The 18,624-nt window shown below is 29.1% G+C and overlaps 1 protein-coding gene across 2 annotated transcripts in view; it reads right to left on the reverse strand.

Annotated features, from left to right (window-relative positions):
• LOC126736754 (leucine-rich repeat-containing protein 24-like) overlaps positions 1–18,372 on the reverse strand; it is a 38,873-nt gene extending 20,501 nt beyond the window's left edge. The window contains exons 1-2 of one of the 2 annotated variants that reach the window (XM_050441285.1): positions 18,188–18,372; positions 17,172–17,297 (exon numbers count right to left, since the gene is read on the reverse strand). In XM_050441285.1, the coding sequence (XP_050297242.1) occupies positions 17,172–17,183 (12 nt within the window). In that variant the 5' untranslated portion in view covers positions 17,184–17,297; positions 18,188–18,372. The remainder of the gene's footprint in view (positions 1–17,171; positions 17,298–18,187) is intronic. The other variant, XM_050441286.1, reaches the window with a different exon arrangement.
• Positions 18,373–18,624: the final 252 nt, after the last annotated feature.

Consider the following 18,624-nt stretch of genomic DNA (forward strand, 5'->3'; position numbering starts at 1 on the left):
AACTTTAAAAAGCACGTAATACTACAAATTAAGTGATAAAATAGAATAAGATTTACAAGATTTTATGGCATTCAATGCCTGGATATTTTCCAAAAGCCTCATAATTTTTTGGAATTAATGCCTGGAATTTTTACAAAAATTTGATAATTTTCTAAAAATAAATGCGCGGAATTGTTACGAAAAGTTGATATTTTTTAAAATTATGCCTGAAATTTCAAAATAATCGGGAATTTACAAGATTTATTGGCTGGAATTTTTCTAATTTTTTTATTAATTTCTGGCATTGGATGCCTGAAATTTTTGAAGAAATATACATAGAATTAGTAAATATTCCGTAATTTACAAGATTTTCTGTCATATAATACCTGGAATAATTTCAAAAAATTTCTGTAAATAAATATCTGAAAATTCCACAAAAAATTATGCCTAGAATTTCGAAATTTTTGTTAATTATTAAAAATTTCAGTCATTCATGTCTCGAATTTTTTCCAAATATTGGACGATTCCGTGAAAATTATTGCCTGGTATTTTTTCAAAAATTTTATTAATTTCTGAAAATAAATGCTTGAAATTTATACAAAAAGGTGATATTTCTTTTTTGGGGGAATTATGCTAAAAATTTTGGAATATTTGGAAATTTACTGGCTTTTAATGCCTGAAATTTTTTTAAAAATTAGACGATATTTTAATAATTGGTGCCTGAAATTTTTGGGAAAATCTTATGATTTTCTGGAACTTAGCAATATTTAGTAATTTATAAAAAACTTACTGGCAATAATAACCTGGAACAATTTGACGATTTTCTAAAATTTGATGTATGGAATTTATCCAACGTTTTGATGATTTCCTGAAAATTAGTATCTGGAATTATTCCAAAAATGTAATGACTATCTTGAAATGAATGCCTAGAATATTTTCAAAAATTTCATGGTTTTCGATAGATATATGCCTCGACTTTTCTGTGCTGAAAAATTCTGTAAATTAATACTTAGCATTCCTATAATATGTGTAAAAATTTCAATATATTTTTGGAAAATTATGCCTAGAATTTCAAAATATTCGGTAATTTACAATATTTTCTAGCAATTAATGCCTGATATTAAAAAAAAAAACTTGAAACTTCTAAAGATAAATAACTAAGACATTTCCAAGCTTTTTGTGAATTAATGCCTAGAATTTCGAAGTATTTAGTGATAAACAGGATTATATGGCATATAATGCCTGAATTTCTTTTAAATATTGATGATTTTTTAAAAAATATTAATCCCTGTAATACTGGAATTTTTACAGACATTTTCTATAAATACATGCCTGAAATTTCTATAAATATTTAAATTTTTTTGGGATATTGTGCCAATGTAATATATTTCAAAATTCTATGAAATATATTACAACTTTCTCAAAGTTAGTGCCTTAAATTTGTTAAAATTTTTAAATATTTTCCGAAATAGATATTTAGGAAACTATTTTTTCTATCCTTCCTATTTATCCTATTTATTCTAATCTACGACATTTCCTGGTAATTAATTCTTGGAATTTTAGAATAAATTTGATGTATTGTAAAGCTCCAGTAATATTTTAATTATTGCCTGGAATAGTTCAAAAAAATTTGAAAATTATCCAAAAGGTAATGCCTGGAATTCTTCCAAAGGTCGTTTGATTTTCTGCAAATGAATCTCTTCAATTTTTACAAAAAGTCAATATTTTTCAATATTCTTTAAGAAATTATGCCTGGAATTTCGAAATATTCGGTAGTTTACAATAATTTTTGAAAAATAATGCCTGAAATATTTCCAAAAATTTAAAAATTATCCAAAAGTTAATGCCTGGAATTCTTCGAACGGTTTTTTAATTTTCTGGATATAAATCTCTTGAATTCTTACAAAAAGTCGATATTTTTCAAGATTCTTTTATGCCTGGAATTTCGAAATATTTGGTAGTTTACAATATTTTTGACAAATAATGCCTGAAATATTTCCAAAAATTTGAAAATTATCCAAAAGTTATTGCCTGGAATTCTTCGAACGGTTTTTAAATTTTCTGGAAATAAATCTTTTAAATTCTTACAAAAAGTCGATATTCTTCACGGTTCTTTAAGAAATTATGCCTGGAATTTCGAAATATTCGGTAGTTTACAAAATTTTTTGACAAATAATACCTGGAATATTTTCAAAAATTTGAAAATTATCCAAAAGTAAATATCTGAAATTCTTCGAAAGGTTTTTTGATTTTCTGGAAAAAAATCTTTTGAATTCTTACAAAAAGTCGATATTTTTCAAGATTCTTTTATGCATGGAATTTCGAAATATTTGGTAGTTTACAATATTTTTTCACAAATAATGCCTGGAATACTTCCAAAAATTTGAAAATTAATCAAAAGTTAATACCTGAAATTTTTTGGAAGGTTTTTTGATTTTCTGGAAATAAATCTCTTGAATTCTTACAAAAAGTCGATATTTTTCAAGATTCTTTAGGAAATTATGCCTGGAATTTCGAAATATTCGGTAGTTTACAAAATTTTTTGACTAATATTGCCTGAAATATTTTCAAAAATTTGAAAATTATCCAAAAGTTAATGCCTGGAATTCTTTCAAGGGTTTTTCGATTTTCTGGAAATAAATCTCTTGAATTTTTACAAAAAGTCGATATTTTTCAAGATTCTTTAGGAAATTATGCCTGGAATTTCAAAATATTCGGTAGTTTACAATATTTTTTGACCAATAATGCCTGGAATAATTCCAAAAATTTGACAATTATCCAAAAATTAATGCCTGGAGTTCTTCCAAAGGTTATTTGATTTTCTGAAAAAAAATTGTTTCAATTTTTATAAAAAGTCGATATTTTTCAAGGTTCTTTAGGAAATTATACCTGAAATTTCGAAATATTCAGTAGTTTACAATATTTTTTGACAAATAATGCCTGGAATATTTCCAAAAAGTTGAAAATTATCCAAAAGTTAATGCCTGGAATTCTTCGAACGGTTTTTTGATTTTCTGGAAATAAATCTCTTGAACTCTTACAAAAATCGATATTTTTCAAGATTCTTTAGGAAATTATGCCTGGAATTTCGAAATATTCAGTAGTTTACAATATTTTTTGACAAATAAAGCCTGGAATATTTCCAAAAATTATTGCCTGGAATTCTTTGAAAGGTTTTTTGATCTTCTGGAAATAAATTTTTCAATTTTTACAAAAAGTCGATATTTTTCAAGATTCTTTAGGAAATTATGCCTGGAATTTCAAAATATTCGGTAGTTTACAATATTTTCTGACAAATAATGCCTAGAATGTTTCCGAAAATTTAAAAATTAATCAAAATTAATACCTGGAATTCTTCGAAAGGTTTTTTGATTTTCTGGAAATAAATCTCTTGAATTCTTACAAAAAGTCGATATTTTTCAAGGTTCTTTAGGAAATTATGCCTGGAATTTCAAAATATTCGGTAGTTTACAATATTTTTCGACAAATAATGCCTGAAATATTTCCAAAAATTTAAAAATTATCCAAAAGTTGCCTGCAAAATGCCTGGAATTCCTCGAAAGGTTTTTTGAATTTCTGGAAATAAATATCTTGAATTCTTACAAAAAGTCGATATTTTTCAAGATTCTTTAAGAAATTATGCCTGGAATTTCAAAATATTCAGTAGTTTACAATATTTTTTGACAAATTTAGAAGCTTTTCTAAAAATTGATTAATTTTTTTAAGGTTATTGCAGGGTATAATTTCAAAAACTTTATATTAATAAATTCCTGGATTTTCTTTAAAAAATTCGTGTTTTTTATAATTATTATGCCTAGAATTTTCAAATATTGGATAATTTACAAAACCTTCATCAATTCAAATTTGTAAGTTTTTCTGAAAAAAAAAACCTTTAAGCTCCAGCAAGTCTTTATAGAGTACAGAAATAAATATTTCAATAATTACACTTATAGGATAAAATAAAATTTCCTAGCATCATAATTACAGACATCAAACAGCACTAACTTATGACATATATGACTGGGTAAAAGGCCTTTCTTGAATATGAATGCATTAACATTAAAAATAATGGATGAAAATTTAACAATATTTAAATTTACGATATATTTTTATCAATAGATTTTTTTAAAATAGAAAAAACAGCCAACACAAGATTCCCAATTGTGTATAAAAAATTATCACAGATATTCAAAAGAACGGCATTTACTAAACCAGGATTGCTTGTTCATCTTTTACATATACTGCTAAGACCTTTTCATATATAGGAATCGTATTGATAGGACAAAACTCATTACACGATAAGGTTGTAGACCACATTGTGCTTCATCAGCAAGCTTATGATCTACACTTAATATTTTTCAAGACATATCCATCTAAAAAGAGGGTGCGACACTCGATAATTCAACATATTAAAACGTCAAACAGCACCTAACCTAAAACATTAATTTTCCTAATCTGCTAAAGTGGATCCCTATTTGTATATAGCCTAACCAAACTAAGTCAAGAGCAAAATGAACATTGTGTATTGTCTAACGGTTGAACAGCAAATTTACTCAGAATTAATTATGGATGGGCGCACGTGCGCCCTCAAATTATCCAACATAATGCAGCTCGTTTAACAACGATTCACTTAAAGGTACAAAAGGTATTTTTAAATCACAAAAGAATCGAGAACAAATAAACAGAGCCCCGGCGGGATGAAAACTCCCTCGAGGCGACGGTGCGAAGGGAAAACTTTAATAAGTAAGTTTCACTTTGTTTCGACGACCTCCCACTCCTAAATACGTATAATAATCCCAGTTAAGGATTTTCTCTGTGCCAATTTCAGACAAAATGTAGTTCGAAACTAACTTACTAATTATGGCGAGCAGAGGGTTGGAATAGTAACAAGGTATCTGCTTAGTTTCCAAGTTTCTTAATCGGCCAGTGCGCTCACGGACGAACTCGTTTGAAGGGTCAGTGATTAAAATGGTGACGGGCAGGTTTATTCGATTAGTGCCAAGGTATTTCCTTCATTTTCAAGAACATAAACCGTCTAAAGCTAAAATTTAATCAACTTAAATTCTTTTTTTTTTACATTTAAATATGATTTTCTCCTATACTAAGAAAAATATTTTTTAATTATAAACAAACGTAGCTCACGTCCGTTTAAATTATGCATCAAAAAAATCACATACACACACAAAAATGATCCGAGAATTAAATAATGCAGTTTAAAAAGTGAGTTTTTAGTTTTCCTCCCTGCGGGAGGAGTTGATGCATGATTCGATCAGTACGCTTTCCTCGTTCTAATACTTCGGGAGTTCGGATATTAGTTGCTTGGATTCGTTAAAGTTTCGAGCCTCACTAAATTGGGTATTATTTGCGGTAAGGGGGTAGTTTCTAGGGTAGTTATTAGCGAAATGATAAGTTTGCTGATATCGGTTAAGGGTTAAATAAATGTACTGGAATCTTGGAAAAAAAATTTGAAGATTTTTTTTTCTTTTGGTTTGCTTAATAGCGCGGGAAGAGTTCTTACGGTGAATGGAAAATTAATGTCTTTTTTAAATGTGTTCAGTTTTAGGAAATTATCAAATTTTGAAAATTATTTTAGGCACTTATTTTTAGACAATTTTTTTTTAATTCTACTATTAATTGCCAGAAAATCTTGTATAATATGGAGTATTTTGAAATTGAAATAAAAAAATTTTGTGGAAATTTTGGGCATTCAATGCTAGAAAATTGTGTCAATTTCCCAATATTTCGAAATTGTATGCATACTTTTCCAAGAAAACTTTACAATATCCACCTTTTGTAAAAATTCCACGCAATTATTTCTGAAAAATTATCAAAATTTGAAATGATTTTCAGAAAGAAAATTTTAAAAGAATTCCAGTTTCGATGTTATGTATGTTCAGAAAATTGGTAATTTTCTGAAAATAACAAATGTAATTTTGGAAATCTTTCAAGCATTTACTTCCAGGGAATTAAAATATTTTTGAGAAATTCCAGGCATAATTGTCCAAAAATCTTAAAAATGGTAAAAATTTTGTATAGTTTAATAGGTATTTATCTATATATACTTAATATAATAAGTAATTTATTTTAATATTTTTCTAATTATTAAACTGAGATAAGGATATATAAATGAGAACCCCCACTTTTTCACCTACTTCCTATATCATCGTCTCATTTCTTTAATAGTGTTTGGATCTTATGGAAATAGTGTTTTTCTGGCATGGTTTATCTAATTGAACCAGAAAAATATCACTTTGTTCCAATACTCTTCAAATTATTAAACTGAGATAAGGATATATAAATGAGAACCCCCACTTTTCCACCTACTTCCTATATCATCGTTTCATTTCTTTAATAGTGTTTGGATCTTCTGGAAATAGTGTTTTTCTCGCATGGTTTGTCTAATTAAACCAAAAAAACATCACTTTGTTCCAATACTCTTCTAATTATTAAACTGAGATAAGGATATATAAATGAGAACCCCCACTTTTTCACCTACTTCCTATATCACCGTCTCATTTCTTTAATAGTGTTTGGATCTTATGGAAATAGTGTTTTTCTCGCATGGTTTGTCTAATTGAACCAAAAAATCATCACTTTGTTCCAATACTCTTCTAATTATTAAACTGAGATAAGGATATATAAATGAGAACCCCCACTTTTCCACCTACTTCCTATATCATCGTCTCATTTCTTTAATAGTGTTTGGATCTTCTGGAAATAGTGTTTTTCTGGCATGGTTTATCTAATTGAACCAAAAAAACATCACTTTGTTCCAATACTCTTCTAATTATTAAACTGAGATAAGGATATATAAATGAGAACCCCCACTTTTCCACCTACTTCCTATATCATCGTTTCATTTCTTTAATAGTGTTTGGATCTTCTGGAAATAGTGTTTTTCTCGCATGGTTTGTCTAATTAAACCAAAAAAACATCACTTTGTTCCAATACTCTTCTAATTATTAAACTGAGATAAGGATATATAAATGAGAACCCCCACTTTTTCACCTACTTCCTATATCACCGTCTCATTTCTTTAATAGTGTTTGGATCTTATGGAAATAGTGTTTTTCTCGCATGGTTTGTCTAATTGAACCAAAAAATCATCACTTTGTTCCAATACTCTTCTAATTATTAAACTGAGATAAGGATATATAAATGAGAACCCCCACTTTTTCACCTACTTCCTATATCATCGTCTCATTTCTTTAATAGTGTTTGGATCTTCTGGAAATTGTGTTTTTCTCGCATGGTTTATCTAATTGAACCAGAAAAACATCACTTTGTTCCAATACCCTTCTAATTATTAAACTGAGATAAGGATATATAAATGAGAACCCCCACTTTTTCACCTACTTCCTATATCATCGTCTCATTTCTATAATAGTGTTTGGATCTTCTGGAAATAGTGTTTTTCTGGCATGGTTTATCTAATTGAACCAGAAAAACATCACTTTGTTCCAATACCCTTCTAATTATTAAACTGAGATAAGGATATATAAATGAGAATCCCCACTTTTTCACCTACTTCCTATATCATCGTTTTATTCCTTTAATAGTGTTTGGATCTTCTGGAAATTGTGTTTTTCTCGCATGGTTTGTCTAATTGAACCAGAAAAACATCACTTTGTTCCAATACTCTTCTAATTATGAAACTGAGATAAGGATATATAAATGAGAATCCCCACTTTTTCACCTACTTCCTATATCATCGTTTTATTCCTTTAATAGTGTTTGGATCTTTTGGAAATAGTGTTTTTCTCACATAGTTTGTCTAATTGAACCAGAAAAATATCACTTTGTTCCAATACTCTTCTAATTATTAAACTGAGATAAGGATATATAAATGAGAACCCCCACTTTTTCACCTACTTCCTATATCATCGTCTCATTTCTATAATAGTGTTTGGATCTTCTGGAAATAGTGTTTTTCTGGCATGGTTTATCTAATTGAACCAGAAAAACATCACTTTGTTCCAATACCCTTCTAATTATTAAACTGAGATAAGGATATATAAATGAGAACCCCCACTTTTTCACCTACTTCCTATATCATCGTCTCATTTCTATAATAGTGTTTGGATCTTCTGGAAATAGTGTTTTTCTGGCATGGTTTATCATATTGAACCAGAAAAACATCACTTTGTTCCAATACCCTTCTAATTATTAAACTGAGATAAGGATATATAAATGAGAATCCCCACTTTTTCACCTACTTCCTATATCATCGTCTCATTTCTTTAATGGTGTCTGGATCTTATGGAAATAGTGTTTTTCTCGTATAGTTTGTCTAATTGAACCAGAAAAACATCACTTTGTTCCAATTCCCTTCTAATTACTAAACTGAGATAAGGATATATAAATGAGAACCACCACTTTTCCACCTACTTCTTATATCATGGTCCCATTTCTTTAATAGTGTTTGGATCTTATGGAAATAGTGTTTTTCTCGCATGGTTTGTCTAATTGAACCAGAAAAACATCACTTTGTTCCAATTCCCTTCTAATTACTAAACTGAGATAAGCATATATAAATGAGAACCCCCACTTTTTCACCTACTTCTTATATCATCGTCTCATTTCTTTAATAGTGTTTGGATCTTATGGAAATAGTGTTTTTCTCGCATGGTTTGTCTAATTGAACCAGAAAAACATCACTTTGTTCCAATCCCCTTCTAATTACTAAACTGAAATAAGGATATATAAATGAGAACCACCACTTTTCCACCTACTTCTTATATCATGGTCCCATTTCTTTAATAGTGTTTGGATCTTATGGAAATAGTGTTTTTCTCGCATGGTTTGTCTAATTGAACCAGAAAAACATCACTTTGTTCCAATACCCTTCTAATTATGAAACTGAGATAAGGATATATAAATGAGAACCCCCACTTTTTCACCTACTTCCTATATCATCGTCCCATTTCTTTAATAGTGTTTGGATCTTATGAAAATAGTGTTTTTCTCGCATAGTTTTTCTAATTGAACCAGAAAAACATCACTTTGTTCCAATACCCTTCTAATTATGAAACTGAGATAAGGATATATAAATGAGAACCCCCACTTTTTCACCTACTTCCTATATCATCGTCTCATTTCTTTAATAGTGTCTGGATCTTATGGAAATAGTGTTTTTCTCGTATAGTTTGTCTAATTGAACCAGAAAAACATCACTTTGTTCCAATTCCCTTCTAATTACTAAACTGAGATAAGGATATATAAATGAGAACCACCACTTTTCCACCTACTTCTTATATCATGGTCCCATTTCTTTAATAGTGTTTGGATCTTATGGAAATAGTGTTTTTCTCGCATAGTTTTTCTAATTGAACCAGAAAAACATCACTTTGTTCCAATACCCTTCTAATTATGAAACTGAGATAAGGATATATAAATGAGAACCCCCACTTTTTCACCTACTTTCTATATCATCGTTTCATTCCTTTAATAGTGTTTGGATCTTTTGGAAATAGTGTTTTTCTGGCATGGTTTATCTAATTGAACCAGAAAAACATCACTTTGTTCCAATACTCTTCTAATTATTAAATTGAGATAAGGATATATAAATGAGAACCCCCACTTTTTCACCTACTTCCTATATCATCGTCCCATTTCTTTAATAGTATTTGGATCTTATGGAAATAGTGTTTTTCTCGCATAGTTTTTCTAATTGAACCAGAAAAACATCACTTTGTTCCAATACCCTTCTAATTATGAAACTGAGATAAGGATATATAAATGAGAACCCCCACTTTTTCACCTACTTCCTATATCATCGTCTCATTTCTTTAATAGTGTCTGGATCTTATGGAAATAGTGTTTTTCTCGTATAGTTTGTCTAATTGAACCAGAAAAACATCACATTGTTCCAATACCCTTCTAATTATTAAACTGAGATAAGGATATATAAATGCGAACTCCCACTTTTTCACCTACTTCCTATATCATCGTCTCATTTCTTTAATAGTGTGTGGATCTTATGGAAATAGTGTTTTTCTCGTATAGTTTGTCTAATTGAACCAGAAAAACATCACATTGTTCCAATACCCTTCTAATTATTAAACTGAGATAAGGATATATAAATGAGAACCCCCACTTTTTCACCTACTTCCTATATCATCGTCCCATTTCTTTAATAGTGTGTGGATCTTATGGAAATAGTGTTTTTCTCGTATAGTTTGTCTAATTGAACCAGAAAAACATCACATTGTTCCAATACCCTTCTAATTATTAAACTGAGATAAGGATATATAAATGCGAACTCCCACTTTTTCACCTACTTCCTATATCATCGTCTCATTTCTTTAATAGTGTTTGGATCTTATGGAAATAGTGTTTTTCTTGCATAGTTTGTCTAATTGAACCAGAAAAATATCACTTTGTTCCAATACCCTTCTAATTATTAAATTGAGATAAGGATATATAAATGAGAACCCCCACTTTTTCACCTACTTTCTATATCATCGTTTCATTCCTTTAATAGTGTTTGGATCTTTTGGAAATAGTGTTTTTCTGGCATGGTTTATCTAATTGAACCAGAAAAACATCACTTTGTTCCAATACCCTTCTAATTATTAAACTGAGATAAGGATATATAAATGAGAACCCCCACTTTTTCACCTACTTTCTATATCATCGTTTCATTCCTTTAATAGTGTTTGGATCTTATGGAAATAGTGTTTTTCTCGCATAGTTTGTCTAATTGAACCAGAAAAACATCACTTTGTTCCAATACCCTTCTAATTATTAAACTGAGATAAGGATATATAAATGAGAACCCCCACTTTTTCACCTACTTTCTATATCATCGTTTCATTCCTTTAATAGTGTTTGGATCTTTTGGAAATAGTGTTTTTCTGGCATGGTTTATCTAATTGAACCAGAAAAACATCACTTTGTTCCAATACTCTTCTAATTATTAAATTGAGATAAGGATATATAAATGAGAACCCCCACTTTTTCACCTACTTTCTATATCATCGTTTCATTCCTTTAATAGTGTTTGGATCTTATGGAAATAGTGTTTTTCTCGCATAGTTTGTCTAATTGAACCAGAAAAACATCACTTTGTTCCAATACCCTTCTAATTATTAAACTGAGATAAGGATATATAAATGAGAACCCCCACTTTTTCACCTACTTTCTATATCATCGTTTCATTCCTTTAATAGTGTTTGGATCTTTTGGAAATAGTGTTTTTCTGGCATGGTTTATCTAATTGAACCAGAAAAACATCACTTTGTTCCAATACTCTTCTAATTATTAAATTGAGATAAGGATATATAAATGAGAACCCCCACTTTTTCACCTACTTCCTATATCATCGTCCCATTTCTTTAATAGTGTTTGGATCTTATGGAAATAGTGTTTTTCTCGCATAGTTTTTCTAATTGAACCAGAAAAACATCACTTTGTTCCAATACCCTTCTAATTATGAAACTGAGATAAGGATATATAAATGAGAACCCCCACTTTTTCACCTACTTCCTATATCATCGTCTCATTTCTCTAATAGTGTTTGGATCTTATGGAAATAGTGTTTTTCTGGCATGGTTTATTTAATTAAACCAGAAAAACATTACTTTGTTCCAATACTCTTCTAATTATTAAACTGAGATAAGGATATATGAATGAGAACCCCCACTTTTTCACCTACTTCCTATATCATCGTCTCATTTCTCTAATAGTGTTTGGATCTTATGGAAATAGTGTTTTTCTGGCATGGTTTATTTAATTAAACCAGAAAAACATTACTTTGTTCCAATACTCTTCTAATTATTAAACTGAGATAAGGATATATGAATGAGAACCCCCACTTTTTCACCTACTTCCTATATCATCGTCCCATTTCTTTAATAGTGTTTGGATCTTATGGAAGTAGTGTTTTTCTCACATAGTTTGTCTAATTGAACCAGAAAAATATCACTTTGTTCCAATACCCTTCTAATTATTAAACTGAGATAAGGATATATAAATGAGAACCCCCACTTTTTCACCTACTTCTTATATCATCGTCTCATTTCTTTAATAGTGTTTGGATGTTATGGAAATAGTGTTTTTCTCGCATAGTTTGTCTAATTGAACCAGAAAAACATCACTTTGTTTCAATATTCTTCTAATTATTAAATTAAGATAAGGATATATAAATGAGAACCCCCACTTTTTCACCTACTTCCTATATCATCGTCTCATTTCTTTAATAGTGTTTGGGTCTTATGGAAATAGTGTTTTTCTTACATGGTTTGTCTAATTGAACCAGAAAAACATCACTTTGTTCCAATACTCTTCTAATTATTAAACTGAGATAAGGATATATAAATGAGAATCCCCACTTTTTCACCTACTTCCTATATCATCGTCTCATTTCTTTAATAGTGTTTGGATCTTCTGGAAATGGTGTTTTTCTGGCATGGTTTGTCCAATTAAACCATAAAAACATCACTTTATTCCAATACTTTTCTAATTATTAAATTCAAATAAGGATGTATAAATGAGAATCCCACTTTTCGACCTACTTTATCTAGAGAAAATCATCAAAATTTAGGAAAAATTCCAGGTATTAATTTTTAGACTTATCATAGTATTTTTTTAACAATTCCAGGTAATAAATATCAAACAATATTAAATATTTTAAAATTCCAAGGATAGTTTCCAAAAAAAAATTAAATTTTTACGAAATTTCCAGGCATTTATTTATTGAAATTTGTTGAAAAACTCCAGGCATTTGTTTTCCAAAAATCACAAAAATTGTATAGGAATTTCAGGCAATTATGTCTAGAATATCATTTTCAGGCAATTATGTCTAAATATCGTATAATTTATCAAATATTTGAAAATTCTAGGCGTAACTTGGTATAAGTAACTTGCATATTTTCCAGGGTTAAAATTTTGGAAAATATCAACTTTTTATAAAAATTCCAGGCATCCATTTCAGAAAATAATTATAAAAAAATTAAAATTTTTGTGCTTAATTTTCAGTAAACCATTAAATTTTTGAAAAAGTTCTAGGCATTATATGTTAGAAAATTTTGTAAATAGGCAACAATTTTAAAAATTCTGGGCATATTTTTCCGAAAAATTGCAAAATTATCAACTGTTTGTAAGAGTTCCATTCAAGGGAAATTTTAGAAAAATCATATATTTTTTTTAAATCCAGGTATTAATCACCATACTCTATGTCGAAATTCAAGGTATATATTTCCAAAAAATTTTTAAAAGTATAAAATTTTACTACAATTACAGGCATTTATTTCTAGAAAATCATTGAATTTCTAAAAAAATTCCAGTTATTTATTTTCAGAAAAGTATAAAATTATTACAAATAGTCCAAGCATGAATTTCCAGAAAATCAAACCATTTTTGGACAAATTCCACTCATTCTATGCTAGATAATGTTGAAATTTGTGAAAACATTTCAACCAATAATTTTCAAGAAATCATCAAACTTTAATCCCGTTAAAATTCCAGTCATTAATCATCAAAAAATACTATCGAAATTTTTAGGAAAATTAGTCTAGTTACTTTGATTAAAGATATCTCGAAATGTCTTGGGTTTGTAGAAAAACACTTCAAAGCTTTTTAGTAGAGCGCTTTCTGATCTACCACTTTATTTTCTAAGAGATTTTTTAATTAGATAGCTAAGGTAATTAGTATGGTATCAAGCACGACCTTGAAAAACTCTTATGTTAACATTTCTCGAGAATTAAGTCTACATAAAAAACTGTAGCTCTAAAGCACGATACATTCTACCAGGTACCAATCCAAATGCTTAGGAAGATTAGTCTTCCCTCTTGTGTTTAAGCTATTTTAAATGAAAATATTTCGAACAATCTTTGGTTAATATAGAAAGACTTTTTGATAGAGCACACTTTGTTCTTTACGAGATTTTACATTCAACCAATAGCAGCTGAGATAATTGGCAATTGATCTTAGACGTTTACTGAAAAATCTTATTGTTGAAATTTCTCAATAACGATTAGGTCTACCTAAAAAACTATACTGAGCCCAATTCTTACTACAAATTTGTTCTACTTAGATTTCCTTTGAAATAGTGCTCACTCGCACTAGTGCCTTAATAATTTAAGCTCCTTTAACAAGATTAATAAAACCCCTTATAAAACTTAAATTTCTCCCTACATAGGGAGCATTCGGGAGACGCCATAAATCAATCTAAGAAGAAATTTGTATCGTCAATCACCTTGTCACATCAATGCCGAAACTTATTTATGAACCCTTGGAGCAATAAAACATTAATTATAATGCACATATTTTCGAAACTCTATAAAGAAAATTGCCAACATTTATGTTTTGCTCGTAAAAGTTTCTGTTTGCTTAAAATAAAGGAAAGCCAAGTGTCAGAGTTATAAGGATTTATAAAGATAGTGGCCCTTTAATTCAGCCGAGAAAACTGTCCCGGGTCAGAAAGTTTCCCCAAACAGAATTAGAAAGTTTTTTCACTCGCGCTCGCCGGGATAAGATAAATCTGATAAATATACACCGACGATGAACTTTTATTAAAAGTTTCACTTGCTACTCGGGTTATAATATAATTGGGGGGAGTTTTGGTGGGCTCGAAATAAAGTTGAAACATTTTTTCGTTTTTTTTTTTGGAAAATTCTCGGAGGAGAGAACACCAGTGATTAATTTTCTTTCTTTTATTTTGATGCTTGGATTATAATTGGAGTTAAGGAAAGTTTTTACCGCATTTCGCTTCTCTATTAGGGTCTGCACCTTATTAAAATTAGATTTTTCTAAACTCACGGTATACGAGAAGCATCAGTTCACTGATGATCGCCCAGGATCTCTGGGTTTATAGTGGGTTTTAATGTTGAAGTCAATTTTTTAATTAATGGTTCTGTTTCATTAACGAATTTGCTAGAAAAATGGCCTTTTCCCAAACAATTTTTTTGTACAAGATTATATATTTTCCAAAAAAATGTATATGAACTACACAACAGCAAAGTCTCAAGGATCCATGATAATCATCTTCTTTTACCAAAGGATTACTATATCTACAAAAATCTGTAAATCCAACATTACCTATCACTAAATCAATTTTTCACTCGTATAATTTACCACAGCATTATTCTAGCTCTTTAAAGCTGCTCTATTAAAAGCTGCTATTAATAAAACATCAAAATTGAATAGAATCTATTGTGTTACTAGTATAAGGTGGTACATATACAGAAAACAAATACGTTGCAGCTCTTTTACATTTAAAGGCCATTTAATATTTTTCTTAGCTGCTACAATAATGAGTCCTCCGCCATTGGGTTTTTGATTCTCTCTATAGTTTCTTAGATCATGATATGTATCATTAAGTAGCTCAGCATTATAAAAACCTGCTGTCAATCATGACTCAGTAATGTCAATAATATCAAAGTCTATGTATATTTCAATTTTTGTTGAAATATATAGACTTTGATGATATCAAAGGGTTCAGATAAAACATTAGTGTAGATAGAACCCATAGACCTTAGTTCTTAAGCCATTTTGAGAGTATATTTTAATAAAATATTTTTTTTAAATCCCTGATTAATATATAAAACTACTGTGAAAACCTGGTATAAAATTTCAAATACTTGAAATGCCTGTATTTCCTATATACATTAACAGTTTTGAAATAAAATAAAAAATTGCCCCAACTGGCCGAAAAATATAAAAATCCATAGAAAATCATTTCAAATTTTTGTAAAATTATAAAAATAAAAATTATTTTTTAACGCCTGAAAGGATAAAAATTATTGGAATTCCTGGAATAAAATTTAAAATTCTCGAAAAATATTAAAAAAATCCGTAAAATGCTCGGAATAAAAATTATTGCGAATTCTGGAAAATTATTTTTAATCTTTGGAAATCTTTGTATGAAATTACTTGCAATACTCGTAATAAAAATGAAAAATAACTGTAAAAATCTAAAATACGGTAAAAAGTAATTTAAAGGCCTAGAAGAAAAACTAAGAGTCGTGGAATGAAATTAAAAACTCGAATGCCTGAAAAATATAAAAAATTGCCTGGAGTGAAATTATTTCAAATTCCTTTAAAACATACAAAATTACCATTAAGGCCTGGAATAAAATTAAAAATAAATTTGAATTACCTGGAAGAAAAAATGTTAAAATAGTTAAAATAAAATTAAAAATTGCTTTAATAATCAAAAAATATGAAAAATTAGTAAAATGCTTGAAATCAAAACATCCAAATGAAGAGCGGTTTATATTTGAGGGTTCGCCTGTGTTGATGCCACCCTCGATTAAATGTAGACAATATCCTTTTCAAAAGAAACCTTATAATAATTAAATATATACTTAATTTAAAATTAAAAGTTTCATTTATTTTTAATAACCAACTACTGGAATATCTCACAGATATGGAAATTCAATATTTTCAGCATATCTGCCAGGAATATTGCTTGTGGGATATTCCAGGCATATTGGGTGCTGTCTGGGCACGTCAAGTTCTTGGAAGATAAAAATTATTTTTAATTTTTTTAGGTTTTTAAAAATCTATATTTATCTATAGGGAATTAAAATAATTCTTTCTGTAAGATGGGAGAAATTACAAAAAAAATCAAGAAATCCCAAAAGAACGCAAGAAAATATTTTTTTTTTGTTTCATGTCTTATTTGTAAAAAAATTATAAAATCGTTAATATAAACAGAAAGAGACTGCCTATTGTTGCCAAAAATTGAATTTGTTTTTTAAAATGTTAATCCTTATAGCAGCTTCACGGATTTTTTAATTTAAGATATTACATACTTATAATATCGTCACCCACGAATGTGATTTTTTTGAATTTTTCACGGGAGCCATTTAAACAGTATTAGAAAATTCATATTTTGTTCATATTTATATTCGTTTTCATTGGAAAATTTTGTTAAAAACTTAGCAGATCAATATATAATTTTAACTTCTAATGCTTAAAATATAAAATTATGGAAAACATATTTTTTTTATGTTAAAAAGCACATTCATGATTTTGGCAGATTAAATATTGTATAAAAAAACTAATTCGTGATATGAAAAAATACTTTATTTTTTGCTTATACAAAACTATAATAAAAACATTAATTTTATTAAGCTCTGTTTACTCATAGTCAGATTTTTTATCAAAAGTGGGTTACGGTAACCGATCTCTCATTTTATACATTTTTTCTAAGTCTGCATATTTTAATTTTGTAATTGGCAAATTACCTTGGTAAGCATTTTCTAGCAGTAGTTCTTTTTTTGGATAAGGTCCCTTGCTTCTTTTAGCAGCTTCCTAGTTCTGCTAACTCTGAAGCTGGTTTTATAGAAAATCTCCTGAGGCTCTTCTTTCTCCTAAAAAGGAAGCAAATACTTCGCCAAGGAATTTTCAACTTTGTCTTTAAAAGGGAACATGACTTAAAATCTCAAACATAAAGTTTATTACATTAAAGGGCCTTGGATTTATTCGTGTGTCTCTTATGAGCTGTGCCCAATCTTCAGGCACCTAAGCAGATACAAATTTTTATTTTTGTTTCAATTTTAGAATGAATCGCATTTTATCTCCGAATGTCCTGTCTCAAAAAATGTATGATTTAGCGTTTGAAGCGTTTGATGTTTTAATACATGTAAACATAAATAGCGTGAAATCGCGAATGTTAAAAATCGAAAGGATCGAAAACGCCAAAATCACGAACGTGTCTTTTTATTATAGTCTATTTATTATGCAAGCACATTCGTGATTTCAGCAGATTAAAATAATTTTAATTTTGAATTGCTTGGTATGGAAAACGAGCAATCGAGAAAATTTCACGTTCGTGGTTTTGGCAGACAGGTGACATATATATGTGAGCATTTCATAGAATTTGGGCGTCAAGCAGGCAAAAGAAACGACAAAAGAACCTCTATTTGGATTTTCTAGTGGGTATTCAAGTGATGACGAACTTTTATTGAAAGATTTATAGTTTTCGACCTTTTAGCTTTAGATGTCTTTGTTTATGTTTAGTCTATAATATGATATAGGGACTTTTAAGTTTAAGGCATGCTAGATTAAGAAAAATCAGATTGAGACGGTACGTCGTATTGTACGCATTAGCGAGTTGGCTTGTATAACCAACTTGTTTTTTTTTAAATAGATCTTTGGTGAAGCAGTTTATTTTTTTTTATTTTTATTTATTGCTCCTTCTTACATATATATATAGCCTCTGGACCAAAAAAAAAACAAACTTTAATTAAACATAACTTACACCAATTTATAAAGGTAAAGCACACAGACACCCACACCGTGTTCATCTTAAAAAATCTAAATTCCACCCGGATAAAACATCCAAAACCGCTTTCCAAATACGCATTTAACACTCGAATAGGTAACACACAGTTATTATCTACTAAATTTAATAAAAATCACATCGCATACACATTCCAGGTGAGTGACTCAACAAAATCTAAGTAACCGTAATCCTATAATATGTATGGGCAAATTTGAAATAATAATGCTGATAGATTGGCGAAGGCACATATTTCAACAGAACAAATACGCACCTCGACGCGACTTGAAATATATTTCAGATATTTCAAATTGGCTCGGACCCCCGTTTAAGGAATCGCCGAGAATTATTTTGCTGTAAATCGCGAAACTGTCGACAACGTTGCCAATCGAACCGCATTCGTCAGTAATCCAATT

This window comes from Anthonomus grandis, chromosome 5, assembly GCF_022605725.1.
Source record: "Anthonomus grandis grandis chromosome 5, icAntGran1.3, whole genome shotgun sequence".
NCBI classification, from domain to species: Eukaryota; Metazoa; Arthropoda; class Insecta; order Coleoptera; family Curculionidae; genus Anthonomus; species Anthonomus grandis.